General features: G+C 32.5%; 4 protein-coding genes across 8 annotated transcripts; 2 read left to right on the top strand and 2 right to left on the bottom strand.

The window, feature by feature from the left end:
• Positions 1-3,167: 3,167 nt before the first annotated feature.
• CSN7 (COP9 signalosome subunit 7) lies at positions 3,168-6,361 on the bottom strand. 4 transcript variants are annotated; one of them, XM_018551850.1, is made up of 4 exons: positions 6,219-6,361; positions 5,489-6,144; positions 5,210-5,381; positions 3,168-3,367 (listed from the first exon to the last, which is right to left on the bottom strand). In XM_018551850.1, the coding sequence occupies exons 2-4, from the start codon at positions 6,134-6,136 to the stop codon at positions 3,321-3,323; spliced, it is 867 nt and encodes a 288-aa protein (XP_018407352.1). In that variant the 5' UTR covers positions 6,137-6,144; positions 6,219-6,361; the 3' UTR covers positions 3,168-3,320. The 4 variants fall into 4 exon arrangements, with proteins under 4 accessions (XP_018407352.1, XP_018407347.1, XP_018407366.1 ...); XM_018551845.1 differs by having other exon boundaries at positions 5,489-6,361; XM_018551864.1 differs by lacking the exon at positions 3,168-3,367 and adding an exon at positions 3,866-4,268 and having other exon boundaries at positions 5,489-6,361.
• Positions 6,362-6,614: 253 nt separating this feature from the next.
• On the top strand, positions 6,615-10,969 carry PIG-O (phosphatidylinositol glycan anchor biosynthesis class O). The gene is made up of 4 exons (XM_018551800.1): positions 6,615-9,463; positions 9,552-9,722; positions 9,798-10,015; positions 10,120-10,969. Exons 1-4 carry the CDS (start codon positions 6,841-6,843, stop codon positions 10,312-10,314), a joined length of 3,207 nt encoding a protein of 1,068 aa, XP_018407302.1. The 5' UTR covers positions 6,615-6,840; the 3' UTR covers positions 10,315-10,969.
• A 274-nt stretch (positions 10,970-11,243) lies between these two features.
• On the bottom strand, positions 11,244-14,285 carry LOC108783196 (uncharacterized). 2 transcript variants are annotated; one of them, XM_018551710.1, is made up of 3 exons: positions 12,541-14,285; positions 11,394-11,439; positions 11,293-11,320 (listed from the first exon to the last, which is right to left on the bottom strand). In XM_018551710.1, exons 1-3 carry the CDS (start codon positions 14,239-14,241, stop codon positions 11,313-11,315), a joined length of 1,755 nt encoding a protein of 584 aa, XP_018407212.1. In that variant the 5' UTR covers positions 14,242-14,285; the 3' UTR covers positions 11,293-11,312. The 2 variants fall into 2 exon arrangements, with proteins under 2 accessions (XP_018407206.1, XP_018407212.1); XM_018551704.1 differs by having other exon boundaries at positions 11,244-11,439.
• A 1,843-nt stretch (positions 14,286-16,128) lies between these two features.
• Positions 16,129-18,510, top strand: LOC108783207 (uncharacterized). The gene is made up of 9 exons (XM_018551717.1): positions 16,129-16,246; positions 16,329-16,493; positions 16,576-16,830; positions 16,922-17,009; positions 17,103-17,478; positions 17,557-17,687; positions 17,855-18,102; positions 18,166-18,194; positions 18,302-18,510. The coding sequence occupies exons 1-9, from the start codon at positions 16,223-16,225 to the stop codon at positions 18,456-18,458; spliced, it is 1,473 nt and encodes a 490-aa protein (XP_018407219.1). The 5' UTR covers positions 16,129-16,222; the 3' UTR covers positions 18,459-18,510.
• The last annotated feature ends 52 nt before the right edge of the window (positions 18,511-18,562 follow it).

The raw sequence follows: 18,562 nt of genomic DNA, 5'->3' as shown, positions 1-18,562 counted from the left end.
CCCATTTTTAAAAAATTATTAAAAAATGATTATTAGCGCATATGTCATTAAAAATCATAGAGAACTCTTCGTATCGTCAAAAAGAAGCAGGAATTATCATCAGAACTATTGTATCTAAAAATTAATTTTTCAAAAATTTTTTATTTTTTTTTATTATTCGAAAATTTTGTTTACATATCAGGAACTTTAGGCAATCGCAAATTGAACCTATTAAGCCGCTCAGAACTATTCCACCTCGAAATTCGATAAAAAGTTAGCACCCCATTTTTAAAAAATGTAAAAAAATGTTTATTGAGCGGAACTCTTGTTATTAACTATAGGGAACTCTTCGTCTTGTCAAAAGGAAGTGGGAACTCTAATCAGAACTCCTGAGTACTATAGTTGGGGTGCTAACTTAACATACCCAACGAGGTAGGCAAAATATCAATTTTGAAAATTATTTAAAAAAGCAATTAACTGTCAGATAATCCTTCACCAGGGTTCGACAGCAAAATAATAACAACCAGCCAAATTATCGGGTAATACGTAATTAAAATTATCCGTACGATTTGATTAGAGTTGAGTAAATCTGAAGTAGAAGAAATTTATTATAGTATTGTGTGAATGTGCCGAACATATAATCTTTAATTTATATGTAAAATGACAAATAAACATAAACGAACGCATAATGAAAGAGTATTAGAATTAAAAAAACGTTTTATTACTTAATTCTGTAATATAAATTATAATGTACGCAACGAAGTAATGTATAATTTATAAGATTATTATAATGAGTCTCTCATCGTTTCATCGTACTTATTGTTACTTAATAAATACAAAACGTAATTCAATTTTTCTGGAAAAATCTTTAAAATTATTATTCTAACAAGAACAAAACTCATTATATAATTTCACTTGCATTTAACGAATAAAGTAAGTAGATGTTTAATTATAACGTTATGCATTTTATTTTGTACCCTTTTCAAAAAACATTAATATTGATTTTATTCACAATTCGACAGATACTAAATATTCTAACATTTTGAAATGCAATATAAAATATATTAACGTTTTATAATCCATATAATATTTTGTTACAAATTTAAAAATCGCATTTATTTTTCTTTATTTCAAATTATGACTCAATTTATATTTTTATTAAATTAAATTATAACTTATTAATCACTGTTAAAGATATGTATCTAAAAAACTTCTTGCGATTACTTAAAACTTAATATTTTGCTTTATGTTTTTATAACGTAATGTAATAACAATTGCGAAAAAATCAGAAACATTTTAATGTTTAAATATGATTCAATCAATTAAAAAAAGATTAGCCTATTTGAAAAAGAATATCTTCTAATACATTTACGAGGCAAATATGTAATTTAAAGATATTTTAATTTATTAGATGATATATAAATTAATAAGTGTTTTTTTTTTTTTTTTTAAGAAAAATTAGCATTAAGCATAGTGTTCATATTACTATATAAGTTACACCTAATTATTGTAAATATATATTTGTAAATATGTAAACTTAGAAGTAAATCTAATGCGCACTTCATGCATCGTTTGATATTAAATGAAATGTGGGTGCACTTTAGACGAAATTAGGTTAATATATAATACTATAATATTAAATTATTTAGGAAAATTTTCTGCAAACTATAGGAATTGCTCTTCGTAGAAAGGACATGCGCAAATTGCATAATATTATAATAGTAGCGCATATTTCATTTTACCAAATATGATTTTCGTCATTATCAGAATTCAATTAAATGTATTATAAAACAGATTCTTATTGTGTGTAACGTGCGAAAGACTGTTAATTTTATATAGGATTAGATGTATTCCATTCGCGTTAAACATATCATCTCTATACACTGTATTAAAAAACCTACTTTAAATTTGGCTGTAAAAAATTTTCAACGCTGCATTCGATCATTTACAATTGCCATCAATTTATCTGTGATTTATTTGTATATATACGTCAAATATAATCAATTAATGCATACTTGTAAATCATTATATCATATCACTATGCATGAAATATTTTAGATCTGCACATGCACGGACATTAATATGAAAGTACAGCTATGTAAACTGTGCTACTTCAAAATGTAATAAATGTGTTAAATTTTTTCTTTTTTTTATCGGGCTTTGAATATACATAAATAAGGCTGACAATCACAATTTAATACATATTCGTATTCGTGTCACGCGCGCGAGTTTGCACTGTATAATTTTTAATTTTAATAAGAAAGATATGATTTCAGTTTTAATAATATTAAACTATTGAGGACAAAGAATAAAATTTAAAAAAGGAAAAAAGAACAGAAAGAATAAAACACACCCGAATCGTGTCAAAAGAATTTTTCAATGCATGTGTACATTTGTTAAACATTGTACACTTTACTTAAACAATATTTAACTTATTCACTGCCTACGCGTCCGAAACAGATTCTGTTTCGATGCGATTGCGCTGCAATAGTCACTATATGTAAAGATGATAAGTGTTCGTCTTTTAATTTTTTTAATTAGTCTTTTGATGTTATGTATATAATGGTATAGAGACTGATCAGAGGCATCTGATACGCGGGCAATGGATATGTTAAAATTGATAAAAATCAGAATTATATATAAAAGCTAATATGAAAGAAAATATCGACGATCCTTGATAGGTATTTATAGTCATACGTACGCATGTATGTACATATATAAATACATTATAGATGGATAATTGTACATACGCATGTAATATCGTACATAAATAAGAATGTGTTGTATTAGCGTTCATATATGGAACCAATTTAATTATAGCATCCTTTCGAATATTATAACAAAACCGCGTGAGTGATTATTCAACGTATAAATTCCGAATACATTGCAGAAAAATGTAATGTGAAAAATAATTATATTATAAATATATATACAATATATATAAACGTTTTACGCAACTTGAAGATATTTTAAATACGTTATAAATTAAAATAGAAAGAAGATAGTATTAGCGTAATGTACTCATCAAGATGAAAGTTAAAAATAAAATCGACGATATAATTGCTGTGTACTATTTCTCTTTTTTAAGGCGAATTTTTATAGAAGAAAGAAAAACACTTTAGTTAGCACGATTTTATTTTTCTTACGATTTACAATAAATATAAGACAGCTCAAAGATATGGTTTATTTTTAAAAACTACAAAGGTTACAGAAGAAATGTTTGTTTTCACATTTCAAAACATCAAAATCACAAAAAGGAAGAAAGAGAAAGAAAGAGAGAAAAGAGACAGAATATCCGAACGACTTGGTACGCCACAAGGTTTCACCTAATTCATTCTCGGCTATTCCCAACTTGTTCCATCGACCATTAGTGGATCAGTAGCAGATCCTGAAAATCCCGATTAGACGTATACTTAATTGATGACTTATATTTCAAATTATAAAAATATGTATGTGTATATGTGTTTGTATACATATATACACATATATGTATATACATATAAATTACACATTGAAAAGAAAACAAAATACAGAGATATAAACTTCTAAAACTTTGTTTGAATACCTGACATCATTTACATAATTTACTTTCACAATTCGTATAATTATATTTAAAATAAAAATAAATACAGAAAATGCATTTACGATACGAATTGGGAAAAATTTTATCATAAATGTGAATACAGAAATTTTTCGTGAAATGTATGAAAATCAGATACCTTCTACCCTTATTAAAACAGCAACATAGTTTTATGTCGTCCTACAATATTGTACATCTACTATTTGTAACAATTGTTAAAGCCTAATTGTTTTAGCAACTTACTTTATAAACGTGAAGGAAAGAGAGAGAGGCATCAAGGGTATAAAAAAATAGAAAAAGCCTCGCTAAAATATATTATCTTTTTATTCGAATAGCAATTACAACGCTTTAACGGACGACTGACATTTTCTTTGCTAAGCTACATCAGTGGCATACCTTTACAATTTTTTGAATATACAAGTTTCTTCAAAAACGACCTCTCCGACTAGTTACGCATTGTTCCGTCAGTAAATCGTTTAGCGACTACAAATCCTTACAAAACGAGAATCTGTAAAGTCTGAACGCAAACAGTACGAATGGTACTATTGTTGGAAGTACACGTAAGCCAACTCGTCACAATGGGCATACCGTTTTATGTGATAACTGGCAATGGGTAGGCACGTATGCATTGATAAATATGCAATACACGTTGCATTATTTATCAAATTCATCTAGAGAATCGTCAAATCCTAATTAAATTCTTCACGCCCTACAAACACAAAACATGATGTCTTTGGTCTAAAAAAATAAACAGGAGTATATTACAAGAATATTCAAGCTTACCTACAAAATTATCTTTGTCACAAAGAAAAGATTCATTGTATTTTTTTTCAAATGCTCGATGTAAAGACAATCATCACACGTTACGTATACCTCATACATATTATTATTTTGTGTTTAATGTAAATAAATAAACAATAGATTCCGTAAATAAATGCTAAATTTGATGCTAATATATAGTACTGAAATTCTTTATACAAATACTCTAGTTATGATATTTAAAATGATCACAGTAAAAGTATGAAAGCTATTAATCTTTCTATATTTTTCGCTAAACAGTTACAGTTATTAAAGTGGAAATTTATATTCAAATGTTATATTCGGTTTTTCTAAAAGGTTTCTTATATTGATGTGTGTCAATAAATCAATTTTACAAATGTATTTTGATAAGAAAAGTACTCTTAATTTTATTTGTTATTATAACATTAAGTCCATAAATGTGTCACTAAATTGAGTACTCATACATATTTGACGTATACAATTCGATGCTATATAGTTAGAACACGTTGTATAAAATATTATTTCCCTACTCTGTTTTAAAAGTGTCTACAAACTCAATATTCAGATACATAAAGGATTTTCGATTCGGCATTTGGATTATATTTTATATATAATTAATAAATTCGTTTCAACGTTACCCTTCTCATTCATAATCTTTTCATTCATCATTCATTTCACAATCTAAAAAAAAAAGTTAACACAAGAGTGTTCGATACGTTTTCCATACATACGTTCCAATTTTAATAGTCGCAGTTTATCCACGATTTATAACAAATTCGAAGTGTAATATCCGACTCAATGAACGGATAAACAATGAGAAAAATATGCATTGCGCAAGAAAAGACTATGTTTATGTCTTCCAAAACTTACCACTGACTTTGATACATTTGACTTTCTGTAACTTCTTCTTTTCTGAGAGTACCGGCATGGCTTCTCTACCCGCTTCGCTGCCTCCTGCACCAGAACTACCACCAGCCATATCAGCTTCTTGAATGCTTCCACCTGCTGCTGAAGCGGCGAGGGTTTTCTTTATATTAGTAATCTAGCAACAAGAAAAATACATTTATTATGCATTAGATTAATTTTCAAACAACGTAAGATAATTAAAAAAAAGCAAGAAAAAACAAAAAAGAGAAATATAAAACTCACGTCTCTCTGTATTCTTTCTTTATGATAAGTAGCTTTTTGTTTCTCGACATTAGCTCTAGATATTTGCTGTTCGATACATGATAGAACTGTATCGCATGCTTCACCCCAGGCAGCTAATGTCTCAGCTACTACGCCGGTATCGCCTGGCCGAACGTCTCGTCCTAAACCAGCATAATCCACTTCTAACTGTGAATTTTTCTGATCTAACTTTCCATGGATTATGTCGGCATATATTGCTTCGATAATCAAATCCTCCAGATCTCTGACATTCTTTATGTCTAACTCTTCCAATAGTACCGAGTAGGGTATACATTTGTTTTTCGTGGCCAAAGTGACAATTGTGAGGTGCTGAAGCTTCTTTTTTTGCGTAGGAGTTAACTCTAATACTTTCTCTTTATTCTCCAGATAATCTTTATAGGTACCATACGCAAATAGATTCAAAGTATTCCAATATTGGACATAAGGACCATTCTCTAATTCTTTGATGTTTGGCATATCCAATAATTCGCCAAAGACATGAACGCCAGGCGTTTCGACTGCTTGTCTTATGAGCTCTATAGCGGCGGCGCCTTTCGCAGTTTTCGCCAGCAGTACAAACTGCTCCAAAGGATTATTAGCTGATTTTTCAGTGGTATTTCCACCTGTCATGGTGACTCCTAATAAATAATATTTATAAATAAAAGAGATCTCATGCGCGAATAACGGTATGCCACAAAATATGTATATGTACTGTTAATGACGATAGATAAAATCGCCAATAGATTACTCTGGACAAAAAAAACTTCCTTTCTTCTTAACAAAACTTTAGTAAACAGAATGCTCGTACGATCGTCAGGCTGATAGTGAGGTTAGGAAACAGACGCGTTCATTCGTTGAGCGAGCTGCACTTGAAGTAGTTAGAGTTGGGGCCGTTGGGGGAGTGAGTATGTTTACGCATGCGTAAACCGCGACTGCTGTTTGCGCCGGAAATGCCGGAGTGTAAACTATGGAGGTCAATAGAGGTGAGAGACAAGACAAGACACGAGGTAAACGGAGCACGAGAGAGATCTCTGTGGTCCCTTTGGTCGATTCTCGCAAATCGATTCAAGGATTTGCTCTCCAAGTGAAGCCGCAAGTGACACGCCAATGAGGACCGTTGCGGTCTGCTCCACGTAGTGGGAAGCGGTTTGAGGTTAGGTTCTGTTCAGAACCGCGACACATGAATTATCGATTAGACGTCTTTCGTATTTAGCGTGGCCAAAGCAATATCGCAGCCGATCGCACGTCTTTAAATGCAACAATGCTGGAGAACAGACCGGCGTGTCGTAGGTTAAGATCCCACCGGAGTTCCCTCGATGTTGTGCTACCAGTAAATGATATCCGAGAGCAACACTGATTCGATGAAGATGAGCCGGCTATGGAACTACTTGGTATTCCAGGCGTGGATGTCTTACTTGATGGCAGCCGGCCTGCTGGTCTTCACCAGTGGTTTTCTCCTAAATCGCGTCTCTCGACCGGAACGGGCCGACTGTACACAGTGTACAGTGGCAGACGATTGCGACGCGACGGACATCCTCCAGGACACAGAGCGCGCCGCCAAAATATGTCTGGAGCGCAGAGCGCGGGTCGTACTCTTGATCGTCGATGCGTTGAAGTACGAATTCGCGGAGTGGTACGAGGACAACGCTGCCGTGACTTCTTACCATCGCAACAAATTGCCTGTGATCCATGAACTACTGCAGAAACATCCGTTGCACTCTCGCCTGTACAGATTCATGGCTGATCCACCTACCACGACCATGCAACGCCTAAAAGGTCTCACAACGGGCTCTTTACCTACTTTCATAGAGGTAGGATCGAACTTTGCCTCAGAGTATATCCAGGAAGACAATCTCATTGACCAAAATGTTGCTGGAGGTATCGTTTTTATGGGAGACGACACGTGGACTAATCTATTTCCGGATAAATTCATAAGGCAATTTCCATCGCCATCATTCAATGTCTGGGATCTGGACAGTGTAGACAAAGATGTTCAGTATCGTATCTTTTTTGAGCTGAAGAAGAAAGACTGGTCGCTATTGATAGCGCACACTCTCGGGGTTGATCACTGTGGACACAAGCATGGCACACAGCATCCAGAAATGACGAGGAAATTGAATGATACAAATACGCTTATAAAAGAGATTGTAGCATCTCTCGAAAAGGACATGATACTCTTTGTTGTTGGAGATCATGGTATGACTGAGACTGGAGATCATGGTGGTGACAGCTCCAATGAAGTTGAGGCTGCAATGTTTGTTTATTCGACTATTCCACTGTTGAAAGGATTTGAGATTAATGATGGCAATAGCGTAAATCAAATTGATCTTGTTCCTACTCTGGCGTCAATCCTTGGCACACCGATTCCCTTTTCTAATCTAGGATCTGTAATCCTCGATTGTTTGCCAAGTAAAGTAGAGGAAGTTGCTGGTCAATTATTGTATCCTTTACATTCTCTATGGAGGAACATCGCCCAAACGAAAAAATACATAGAGATATATTCCATAGATACATACTTGTTTTCGAAGGAACAGTTGCAGCATTTAGATTATATATATAGTCTTCTTTCTGAACGAGTCAAGCAAGTTGATAGTTTTGAAAAGTTAGAAGCATTTATTCGGGATACCAAAGGCTATTTTAAATTATTGAAGGACACATGTTCTGAAGTATGGGTCCAATTTGATTCTGGATTAATTTCCAAGGGTTTACTTTTGATGTTTTGTTCCTTGTTTTTCTTTTACCTTTTCATCACTGGTATCCCTGAGAATCGTATGTGTGATATATTTAAATCTTCATTTTTGCAATGTGCCATTATAGCAAATTTAGTTACCGCGGCGATTACTACGTGCTTATTTTTGTTGAATATTTTAGAGGAATTAAGGAATACAACTTTTTTTGTCACTGGCGCAGTTTCTATTGGTCTACTGGTTATAGTAATCGCTCAAAATTGGGATGTCATATCGATGTGTTGGTATGATCATCGTCGAATGAAGCTGTTGACCTATGTAGCTAGAATAATACTTCTTCTAACAGTATGTGGACTCTTTTCCAACAGTTACATTGTTGAAGAAGATAAAGTCTTATCCTTCCTGTTTGTTACACTTGTATGTCTGCTCATATTTGACCTGAGAAAGAATGATTCTGATAATACTACCGAGAGGAAAACAAGATTTACTTCAAAACCAACAAAATCAAATTTCAGAACAATTGTACTAATTATCGGCTTACTAGCATGTGCCTCGGTGAGGTTATCGCATTATTTCTGGCGCTGTAGAGAAGAACATCTACAACGGGAATGTTCTATATTTGCAACTGGAAAAGTTGGTTGGTCTACAATGCCAAATAATTGGGAACGTGCTCTACTCACCGTTTTACTCGCTTCAGTCATCCTAGCATCATATGTGGTGATAGTCAGACTATGGTTGCAAAGTTGTGGAAATCTCACAGGTTTTGCCCCCAGCGTCATGGTAGGGCAGTATTGCCCGATAATTGTAAGTGTTTGCATGGGTTGCTCTTGGATTTTGCAAAAGCTTCCGAAGTTTGTCAAACCGAAACTCGCGCTATCCTGGGAGAACAATACGCTACCTAATGTGGTTTACTTCTTCTGCGTCCTCGCAATTCTCGTCCTCTACTATCGTCCGCTTAGTATATATTTGCTGCCAAAGAAGAAGGAATCCATCGACGTCTACCGTGATGAAAATATAGTGCCTCGATTATTCGAAAAGATAAAAGACTCCATTTCCCGCAAACGAATAGATACCGATGAACTCCCGGTCATTTATGGTTTCGGGACAGCCTATAGCGCTGCATTTATCTCGTTAAGCGTATTCCTTACACTTTTGTACGCATTGTTATTAGGAGATACTCTATCGCCTGGTACATTTTTGATGTTCATAACATGTGCTTGTATATTGGGTTTATCTGCGATAGAGAGATACAAAAATGCTAATAATATTTGTAAGTGTATACAATAAAATACATGTATCTTTATATTATAAGTTTAGATTCTTAATTTTTTCTAATACTTTATTTTTATTTTATGCAGCTGAACTAGTTGACGTATCGATGCCTGTATTACTTTGCTGGTTCTTACTGGGTGAATATTTCTTTTATGGAACTGGCCATCAAGCAACGTTTTCTACCATTCACTGGCACGCTGCCTTTGTGGGAACAGGTGGTCATTTTTATGGAAACTTAGTATCAGCAATTCTAATCGGTGAGTATTATTATGGTTTTGTTAAAATTTATATTACTATGGCTTAAGTTTTCTAATAAAATGTTCTCTTTTCAGGTATTAATACGTTTGGATCGCATATTTTACTGGGTGCAACGTTACCATTATTAGTAGTCGTGCCATTTACATTGCATCGGATATTTCCGAAATTTCTTAAAACAAAATTTTTCGATGATATCAAGAGAGGTGAACTTCTCCTGTTCGAACAGGATTCTGCTTTTCACGCTGCAATTTTTGCAATTACGGGAAAGTACACGTTGCTTCATGGAATTCGAGTATGTTGCATAAAATATGTATAAGAATTAAAATTTAGATTGTTTTATTTTTGTCTTAAAAAAATACATTCAGATATTTGTATTATTAATTATTTATTTTTCAGACTTTTGGTAGCATGCTCGCAGCGACTATACACTGTCGGCATTTAATGGTTTGGAAGATATTCGCACCAAAGCTAATATTCGAAGGATTAGGATTTCTGGTAACATTGGGTAGTATACTGGCATCGTTTTACATGGTATTCCGTATTGATCAACAAATGGAATATCTTATCACTAAAGTCACAAAAGGCAGATGATAGTGACTTATTCTTAAGGGAGTATAGTACAATCAATAGCAAAGTACCAAAGTCTTGAGAACACTTCGCTTTTGCGATGAATTTGAAAGTTGCTCGTTACTTACGAATATAGATCCGTATCTTTAGCAATTTGAACTGTTAAGATATGAAATGGGCAACATACAAGTCTATACTTACCACGATACTGCCAATATTTCCACAATTTTGTATGAAAGTGTAACAAGGGTAAAAATGAAATCCGGTATACTTAGCGAGTATTATAAATAACATTTTTCGTACCGAAGTAAAGAAACTTGTCTCTCCATTTCTTCGATTTGATATTAATGTTAGATAATAATGTACACATCTTCTAGAACGCTATGTCGCGTAACCAAACTGTGATGTTTCCTAACACACTAACGCTACCCTGCGTGCAATGCATTGCTGATTGACGAACAAAGCAACGCACTTGATGCAGGATTGCGTCCGTGTGTCGCGGTCTGTCTGCGCGACTGATGGGCACATCAGCATATTATTGCTATTATTAGAATATGATACATAGAAAATAGATTAGATACTATCATAGAAAGAGCATTCATCTTTCATATTCTTCGGTACATATACATAGAAAAAGTACAGTGTATTGCAATTAATGAAAAACAAATGATGCAATAAATCCGGCATTTTAGATTGTTTTTTTGTATATTATATCTTATATCTCGATATTATGTATCGCAGATAATTTTAAATGATTCTGTAACATCATCATTTCTCTTTTATCTTATGCCAAATATATTTTATTGGAAATAATCGATTAGTATCGTACACGTTTACTTATACTTTTTAAATAACAATATTTTAAAAAATTTTTCATTGAGAACTAATTATGTAAATATAGTGAAAAAAATAGTCCTGCTGACTGAGTGGCCTAATGGTGGTTATGATGGTGCCTACGATCTTGATACTCATTCTTGTGATACTGCATCCAATCAGCCCATTTGTTCAAGTTTCCGTAAGCGTTAGGCTCCTACGACAGATGAACAGATGCCCGCAATATTCATAATTCAGACATTTTACGCGTACTTAACTGTAATTAATACTTTGAAAGCCTGGAGGTTGAGAGTTAGGCAATTTAGGCATTTGAATCTGAAAACAAATGAGGTTATTATATTTTATCGTTTTGTGCGAGCATTACTCGATTGAATAGAGAGGAGAAAAAAAAGATCTTCGGCGAAAAATGTTAGGTAATTTATAACTTCCTGTTCTCCGAATGCAATAATTTTTGTACATAGGCTTCCAAAGTATTATAGCGTGTTATACTATTAGTCCGGATCTACAATAGATGTTTTAAGCCTTAAGAAATTTACCAATTATAGTCAAATACGAGAAGAATAATCGATTGTAATTTGTCCATTTCTTATAACATAAGGCTTAAAAATGCATTGTAGATCCGGACTTACACTTATATTACAACATAAAACTGTATATATAATATATATGCACATTGCCTTGCATTAAATTATCAAATAATTATTTTATTGTTTTGTTGTTATAATATTTAATTTAACTTTCGTAATTTCTTAGTAAAGTCGAATAAATAAAGTTTTTAGGAGTAGATTTAAGAAATGGTAAACAAAGTAAGAATCATCTCTGATGCTATAACATGTTTTTTTTTATACTACCGGTTCAAAGAGAGGTTTCTGTACATTTTATAAACGTCATAACATTTATATACATATATTAAAAAAGGAAGAAAATGCAAAGCGTTGACGTTAATAATAACATTAAAATATCATTCCAAGATAATAATATATAATTATATGATATAATAATAACTGAAACATTAAAAAGAGAGAAAATTATATACATCCACTAATAATTTTATCTAATTAATATATTTATTGATCTAATTTATTTATGTAATTAATATATTTATATAACATCAATTATTGCAAATTATTTTTAAAACTGTGGTATAACTAAATTTCAAAACTTTTCGAATTTTTTTCTATTATAATTCAAGGTTTTCATTATAAATTATTGTAACAAATTGCACTATTATAAATTTGTAAGTTTTAATGAGAACTATTATAAATGTCACAGCTAGACGTAGTAACATTTTTATGTAAAATAGAATTGATGTAGGTACTTTTATATCGTGATGAACGGTTCAAATTATTTTTCCTCTTAATGTTTTAGTTAATTATTATTAAAATTACTCGTCTTTCAAAATAAAATCGCACTTACCAACAACTTGATTCCTCCTCCTTGATGTCCAGGTGTAGAACCTCCCCCTGCTTGTACAGATTCCACCGAACCTGCAGGTAGACTTTGGTAGCCTTGATGCATCTTCATTTGTACACCTCTCCTATATTGGCTATGATCATGTCGATCATTGTCATTTTCATACCCGAAGAACGGTAGTGAATCATCGTCTGTTTGTCGTTTCACAGCAGGCGCCGAACTCTCAGGATAAGACAGCCAGAAAGACGTTGGTCCTTTGGATAAAGCTCTGCTCATTATAGAATTTTCTTTGATGGGATCTACTGAATAAGAAGCTGGGTAAGAAGCCGAATAGGAAGCCGGAGTTGCAGTGTCCATAGTGGATATTTTCTTCAGAATGGCGTTTAAGAGAGTGTTGTTAATTGGTGAAGCTCCAACTGCACCATTAGCTAATGGAGTCTTCGGTAATTCCGGATTATCTGGTGCGCTAACATTAGTTGCTATCGCATTTTTCGCAACCACACTGATGTTTCTTTGCAGCTCCGTTAGCATATCAAATACTTGGCTAAGTACAGTCATTCTCTGCTGGAATGGAAGTGTTGGATCTATTGTTGGCTTCGCAAATGGAAATGCACCGGAGAAAGGTTTAAAAGGTTTCTTCGCCGTAGCAGCAACGGCTGCCGCATTTTTTTCATATGCGATTAAATCATTTAAAGTCGCTATCATATCGCCTTTTAAATTACCAAGTTCTGACAATATCGTATCGACAATTGCATCTTTAGCAGCTGCAATAGATGATGCATCATCTAAGGATCTTGCGATTTTGTCTGATGAACTGTCGTCGGGTTTTAGAGACCTCAGAAAATCGCTTTTTGAGTCCGAATCATCACTTACTTCTGATGCAGTTACATTTATACTGTCAAATAGTTTATCCAGAAAATCAGACACTTTCTGGGTGTATTCAGTTGAGCCAGGAATTACAGAGGATGGTATCCAAAAACTAGGTGGTACAATAGTGCTCTTTGGCGTAGGTACTTCGGTTGTTGACGCTGGAGTGCTAGTGGCAAGATTTTTGAAAAGCGTGTCCAGGAATTCTGATTTCTTTGAAATGACCGCACTTGGGTCCACCACTGGTCCAAAAGAACTACTTGGTGCAAAAGGTCCGCCTGGTCCGAAAGATCCAAACATTCCCGGTAAATATTCCTTTGGCACACCAGCCGCTGGTTTTGTTGCCGACATACTTTCTACTATTTTTGGATAAGATGATGAGTCTGAAATAGTATTAATGTTGTCTGCGGAAGAAGGTACTTCTATGCTTCTTCTTCTTCGGGAGAAAGGTGTTTTACCCATAAAATCGGGCATTGTTTCTGATGAAAATGGTGTAATGGGACCGAATTTCGGACCCATTGGACTTATCGAACCCACGGAACTCATTGGGCCGAACTTTGGAGCAAACGGACCAAACATACCGCGTTTAGACATGCTGCTGCCATCAATAATTTTTTCTCTATCATCTTGTAGCATGGCTCGTTTATTAAATGCATTTGCACTATCAGTATTATCTGAAGCCAGTCCACTTATGCCATATGGGATAATTGGTTTGGTATCTGCTACGTTATACGTTACTGGTCCTATACCGCCGAATAAGTTACTCAGCATATCTGTCTTTTTAGAAATAAACGCCTTTGGATCGACGAACTTTGGCGTAAACGGAGATTTTGGCATATAGGGTACAGATATCGTGTCTATTCCTCCTGGAGGACCAAGAGCTCGCGAATAAACTATAAATTTCAAAATAATTACAATATCCAATCATATTTTTTATGTGCAAAAAGACATTAATTGAGGGATTAAAAATCAAGAAATCTACATTTAAAACCAAATGTTAAATTTCTACTGATCCTTTTAGAGATAATAATACATGTTTTATAATCTTAAAATTTTGAAATAGAAAGTAATTATGTAAGTTTCTTATTTGAAATTAAATTTTCTATTTTATACTTAATATCAGAAGATTATTTGAATTTAGATTTAGAACATTTTGAAGATAAAGAAATCTATACTTTCTTAAAATAAATAACAAAGTTCTTTTTAAATATATAATTAATAAGTTTCTGTATATAATTTTTTACACAGAGTAATAAAAAGAACTTACCTGGATTAGACACAAAATTTGTCCATGGTGCTCCGGGTGGAAGTGCCAAAGTTAAACTGGCAACGAATGCCAACAGGCAGGTGGAAAGTAGAAGTGCTTTTTGTCGGAACATTGTACTGAGTAACTTGGTCCATGCCATGAACTCGCTTTTATAATAACCATTAACTAATAATCCTTGCAAAGTCTCCAGGATTATCTACATGCATAGATAATGCATGAGAGAGTGCTCCGCAACGGAGCCTCATTAAAATAATCCACTCGCCATATGTAGAACTTACAGATGTGTTTTAATTAACCGAAACAATTTCATCTCAGAGAAATGCAATTTCCTTCTTAAAAGCGTAAGTATGTCTATTTTAAACAGTGGAGATAATCGTATTTTATCAACGGAAGAATATTAAATAAAAGAAAGATGAGAGAACTACAACGCGTTTAACATTTATTTTAAAAAATATATACATAATTGTAATATAAGAAATTATTTTTTTTCTTTTCAAAGTCGCTTATTTTTTTATTCACTATGTATATAAATAGATCATTTTACGGATGCGATCGGATTTTAGTCATTTTACAAATGAGCCGTGTATATTGCATCGTCAGCTGTTTTCAATAATGGAAATACTTCAATTATTTCACGAGTACCTTATTTTGACTCATCGAATTTGGTAGGATACCTAAAGTCGTTATAAAATATTTATCACTCTTACATTACTACGAATATGGATAATTTTGAGCAGCGTGAGTAATATACTTCAATATATAATCATCCAATAATAAAAATAATAGTTGCATATATTGTGGTTGTCAATTCCATTCAATCGTGTATCTTTATATGACTCTATCGTGGTCAAACCTGATATTTTATAGTTGTAAACAGAAACAATATAACTATATAAAATTAATTTATTTTTTAAGATTTATGTATATAAAACAAAATTATTATAAAAAATAGGATTTAATTTTTAGTTTTAATAAAAAAATTAATTAAAATATATTATTTAACTAGGAGATATAAATGATACTGCTCCCATTACATCAACAATAGATTTCTCATCATTATATTCAGCTATACATCATGATTACGAGGGAAACAACATTTCGAATATAATCACACAATTATTACATATATATCAACCAAAAGATGGTATTAGTGCATATGAATGTGTGCTGAGAAAAGTCCAAGCTTTACTAGAAGATTATGATTTCCAAAAAAAGCAGTTATTACTTTCAATGATTCCTCCTCCAGATAACATATCAGACCAAACGATTAAAGAAGTATTTCATACAATTACAGGTTTTTCTAAAGTTAATCTGCAGGAAAAGTAAGCTTTTTTTATACAGTGTAATCTTTTTATTATTATATAATTTCATATCTCATATTATTATATTAGCAGCAATACACTTCAAAATATACCTGATATTAAAAATGTGGATGGAGTGACGGATGTTTCATCACCAAAGCAAAATTTGTTATGCGATAAAAATTCGAATTTTAAGTCGTCACTGTCCGAAACTTTTCCTTTTCGAGGTTTTTCTGAGAGCGAGATTTCTATGATTCCCAGTCATATAAAAAACGTAATCCATTTAAATAGATCCATATAATGTGATTTTTCATTTATAGCTGATGTCAATTAAAATTCTACGTATTCATCAATAGGCAGTTTCATCAAATCGTTTAAATAATAATTCAAAGAATTGGTTGGAGAGAAATATGTATCAAATGCCGTCTTATCGACAATATCTGCTTAATAAAAAATATTATGTACCAACTAAAATTAATAATATTACATCTGAATCACATCCTCGTCACTTGTCTCAGACGGTATGTTAAAAAAAAGAGAAATAAACGAAAAAAAAAAGGTAAAATAACTCCAATGTAATTACAAGGTATTAATATATTTTAGGATACACGCTCCACAAAGATGAATAACAATATTGAAATAATAACAGATTTATCCCAAAATAAGACTCTTCAACAATTTAATGATGTTAAATACGAATATAAAAAATATGAACATGCATTTGACAAAAATAAAAAATCTGGTATTTCACATATGATAATCGACATTGGTCAAGATGCAACAACTAAACAAACAATTAAAGATGAGATACATAAAATGGATGTGTGTTGGGATGAGGATCAAGATATTATCATAAATGTATACAGATAAAACATAGATAATTTTCGTTTAGATTAATTTTAATTTAGAATAGTTGTAGAAGTAAAACCAAATTAATTAAATTTTGCAGGCGGATGATCTTTTACCAACACCTAACGATAGACTTAAAACAAGCTTGAACAATTTTTTAAAACGAGCACAAGAAGGAATTTTTGTTGGTAACATTATTCATTACACCGATTTATTTAATGTATTTGTAATTATGGATAATATACAAAATTACAAAAGTAATTTCTTATAAATGCATACAGAATCGGCCTTTCCATGCATCAGATCGCATCCACAGGGCTTCTTGAATTTGGTATGTTTTACATCAAAAGACTCAAAATCTGGAACACCATCAAAAGTTTTAGGAGATTTTACATCTAATGTCTCAAATAGCGATACCAATAGCTGCTTATTTTTAAACAAGCAGAACACAAATATTAACATAGAAAAAAATCAAAAAGAATCGATTGAAAGGACAAAACAAAAACCTATTACTTATGTTAATGAATTGCAAAAGAAACATAATTCTCGAGAATTTAATAAAATAATGAAATTACAATTACAACAAAATAATTATGATATGAAAAAGAAACCAACTACATTAGAGTGTAAAGATAATACGAAAAAATCAAGATACAGGTAAATATGTATTTATTCTATTGAATGTCTTAGTCACGCATACAACGCCACATAATAATAAAATGATTTTAAATTTAGATACGAAACGATAGAATCGAAATCGGATAATATAAACTCCGCAATCAATTTTCAAGCTCGTTCAATGTCTGAACTAGCTGCATACAAAAAACGATACTATGACACGTTATTAAATGCTCAGAAAGCGAAAGGTTAATTTAAAAAATTACATTACATATGGTATACCTATATATTTAAAATATTTTGTTAAGCAATCCTTCAGACTTCAGTGTACTTTGTACGGAATATAATAAATTATTGTGATTACTTAGATATAAAAGGTGCTAATAAATATATTGATTACTTAAATTTGTTACAGTTGCAATATCAAATTCTTTAGCGTCTCCGTCGGGTCATTTAATAGCCTATGATGATCCGTATTATGCGAATTATATGTGCCAGCAGCAACACCTGCTTCACCAACAGCGTCATTTGACGGCGAGATCGCAATTTTCGACATATCCGACGGATCTATCCGGATTATCGAGTGTGCACCATGATCAGTACAGTTGGACAAAATCCATCTGTAAATATTTATTACTGAAGCAATTAAGACTTCAACGGCAGGTAAGAAGATACAGAGACATAAGATTATTCTAGGATATATTTACTTACCGGATATTATTGCAGACTTCGCCTCTGTATGCCCGAAATGAAAGGTAAGCCATTTATGTGCTTAATGTATATACAAAAAATATGATCTTTATTATGTTTTATATTGGAGTTGTATTTACGTGTTATTTTTTCGATTTCTTCATTCTTCAAGTGGCTGGATTCATCACTATGTTGGACACGTATATCCTTATTCTTCTACGTCAAATGGAAGCGATCAAACAAAGTACTGCGTACGTCGTAAAAACTTGGAAAATATAGTTGGAAAATTGAAGGAGATTGAACGTAATAGTATTGATCTAAATAATTGAGCGATTCTGATACATTAATTCGATGAAAAGTTCCATTGAAGTTACACACGCAAGTGATATTTCTCTTAATTCCTATTTAATATCTTCGAATATCAATTTGAAGA

Source organism: Cyphomyrmex costatus, unplaced genomic scaffold, assembly GCF_001594065.2.
Source record: "Cyphomyrmex costatus isolate MS0001 unplaced genomic scaffold, Ccosl1.0 scaffold10, whole genome shotgun sequence".
NCBI classification, from domain to species: domain Eukaryota; kingdom Metazoa; phylum Arthropoda; class Insecta; order Hymenoptera; family Formicidae; genus Cyphomyrmex; species Cyphomyrmex costatus.
This window is presented reverse-complemented; position numbering and strand designations above follow the sequence as displayed.

What these genes read in the sequence shown, in the direction of transcription:
- CSN7 (XM_018551845.1), bottom strand. Translation starts at nt 6,136, where the DNA reads ATGACAGGTGGAAATACCACTGAAAAATCAGCTAATAATCCTTTGGAG. An exon ending in AAGAAAGAATACAGAGAGAC is followed by an intron (nt 5,382 to 5,488) that starts GTGAGTTTTATA and finishes TCTTGTTGCTAG; the next exon opens with ATTACTAATATAAAGAAAAC. An exon ending in CAAATGTATCAAAGTCAGTG is followed by an intron (nt 3,368 to 5,209) that starts GTAAGTTTTGGA and finishes CGGGATTTTCAG; the next exon opens with GATCTGCTACTGATCCACTA.
- PIG-O (XM_018551800.1), top strand. Translation starts at nt 6,841, where the DNA reads ATGATATCCGAGAGCAACACTGATTCGATGAAGATGAGCCGGCTATGG. An exon ending in CAAAAATGCTAATAATATTT is followed by an intron (nt 9,464 to 9,551) that starts GTAAGTGTATAC and finishes TATTTTATGCAG; the next exon opens with CTGAACTAGTTGACGTATCG. An exon ending in AGTATCAGCAATTCTAATCG is followed by an intron (nt 9,723 to 9,797) that starts GTGAGTATTATT and finishes TTCTCTTTTCAG; the next exon opens with GTATTAATACGTTTGGATCG.
- LOC108783196 (XM_018551704.1), bottom strand. Translation starts at nt 14,241, where the DNA reads ATGCCAAAATCTCCGTTTACGCCAAAGTTCGTCGATCCAAAGGCGTTT. An exon ending in GAGGAGGAATCAAGTTGTTG is followed by an intron (nt 11,440 to 12,540) that starts GTAAGTGCGATT and finishes ATTTGTTTTCAG; the next exon opens with ATTCAAATGCCTAAATTGCC.
- LOC108783207 (XM_018551717.1), top strand. Translation starts at nt 16,223, where the DNA reads ATGATTCCCAGTCATATAAAAAAC. An exon ending in CTCGTCACTTGTCTCAGACG is followed by an intron (nt 16,494 to 16,575) that starts GTATGTTAAAAA and finishes AATATATTTTAG; the next exon opens with GATACACGCTCCACAAAGAT. An exon ending in AATTAAGACTTCAACGGCAG is followed by an intron (nt 18,103 to 18,165) that starts GTAAGAAGATAC and finishes ATATTATTGCAG; the next exon opens with ACTTCGCCTCTGTATGCCCG.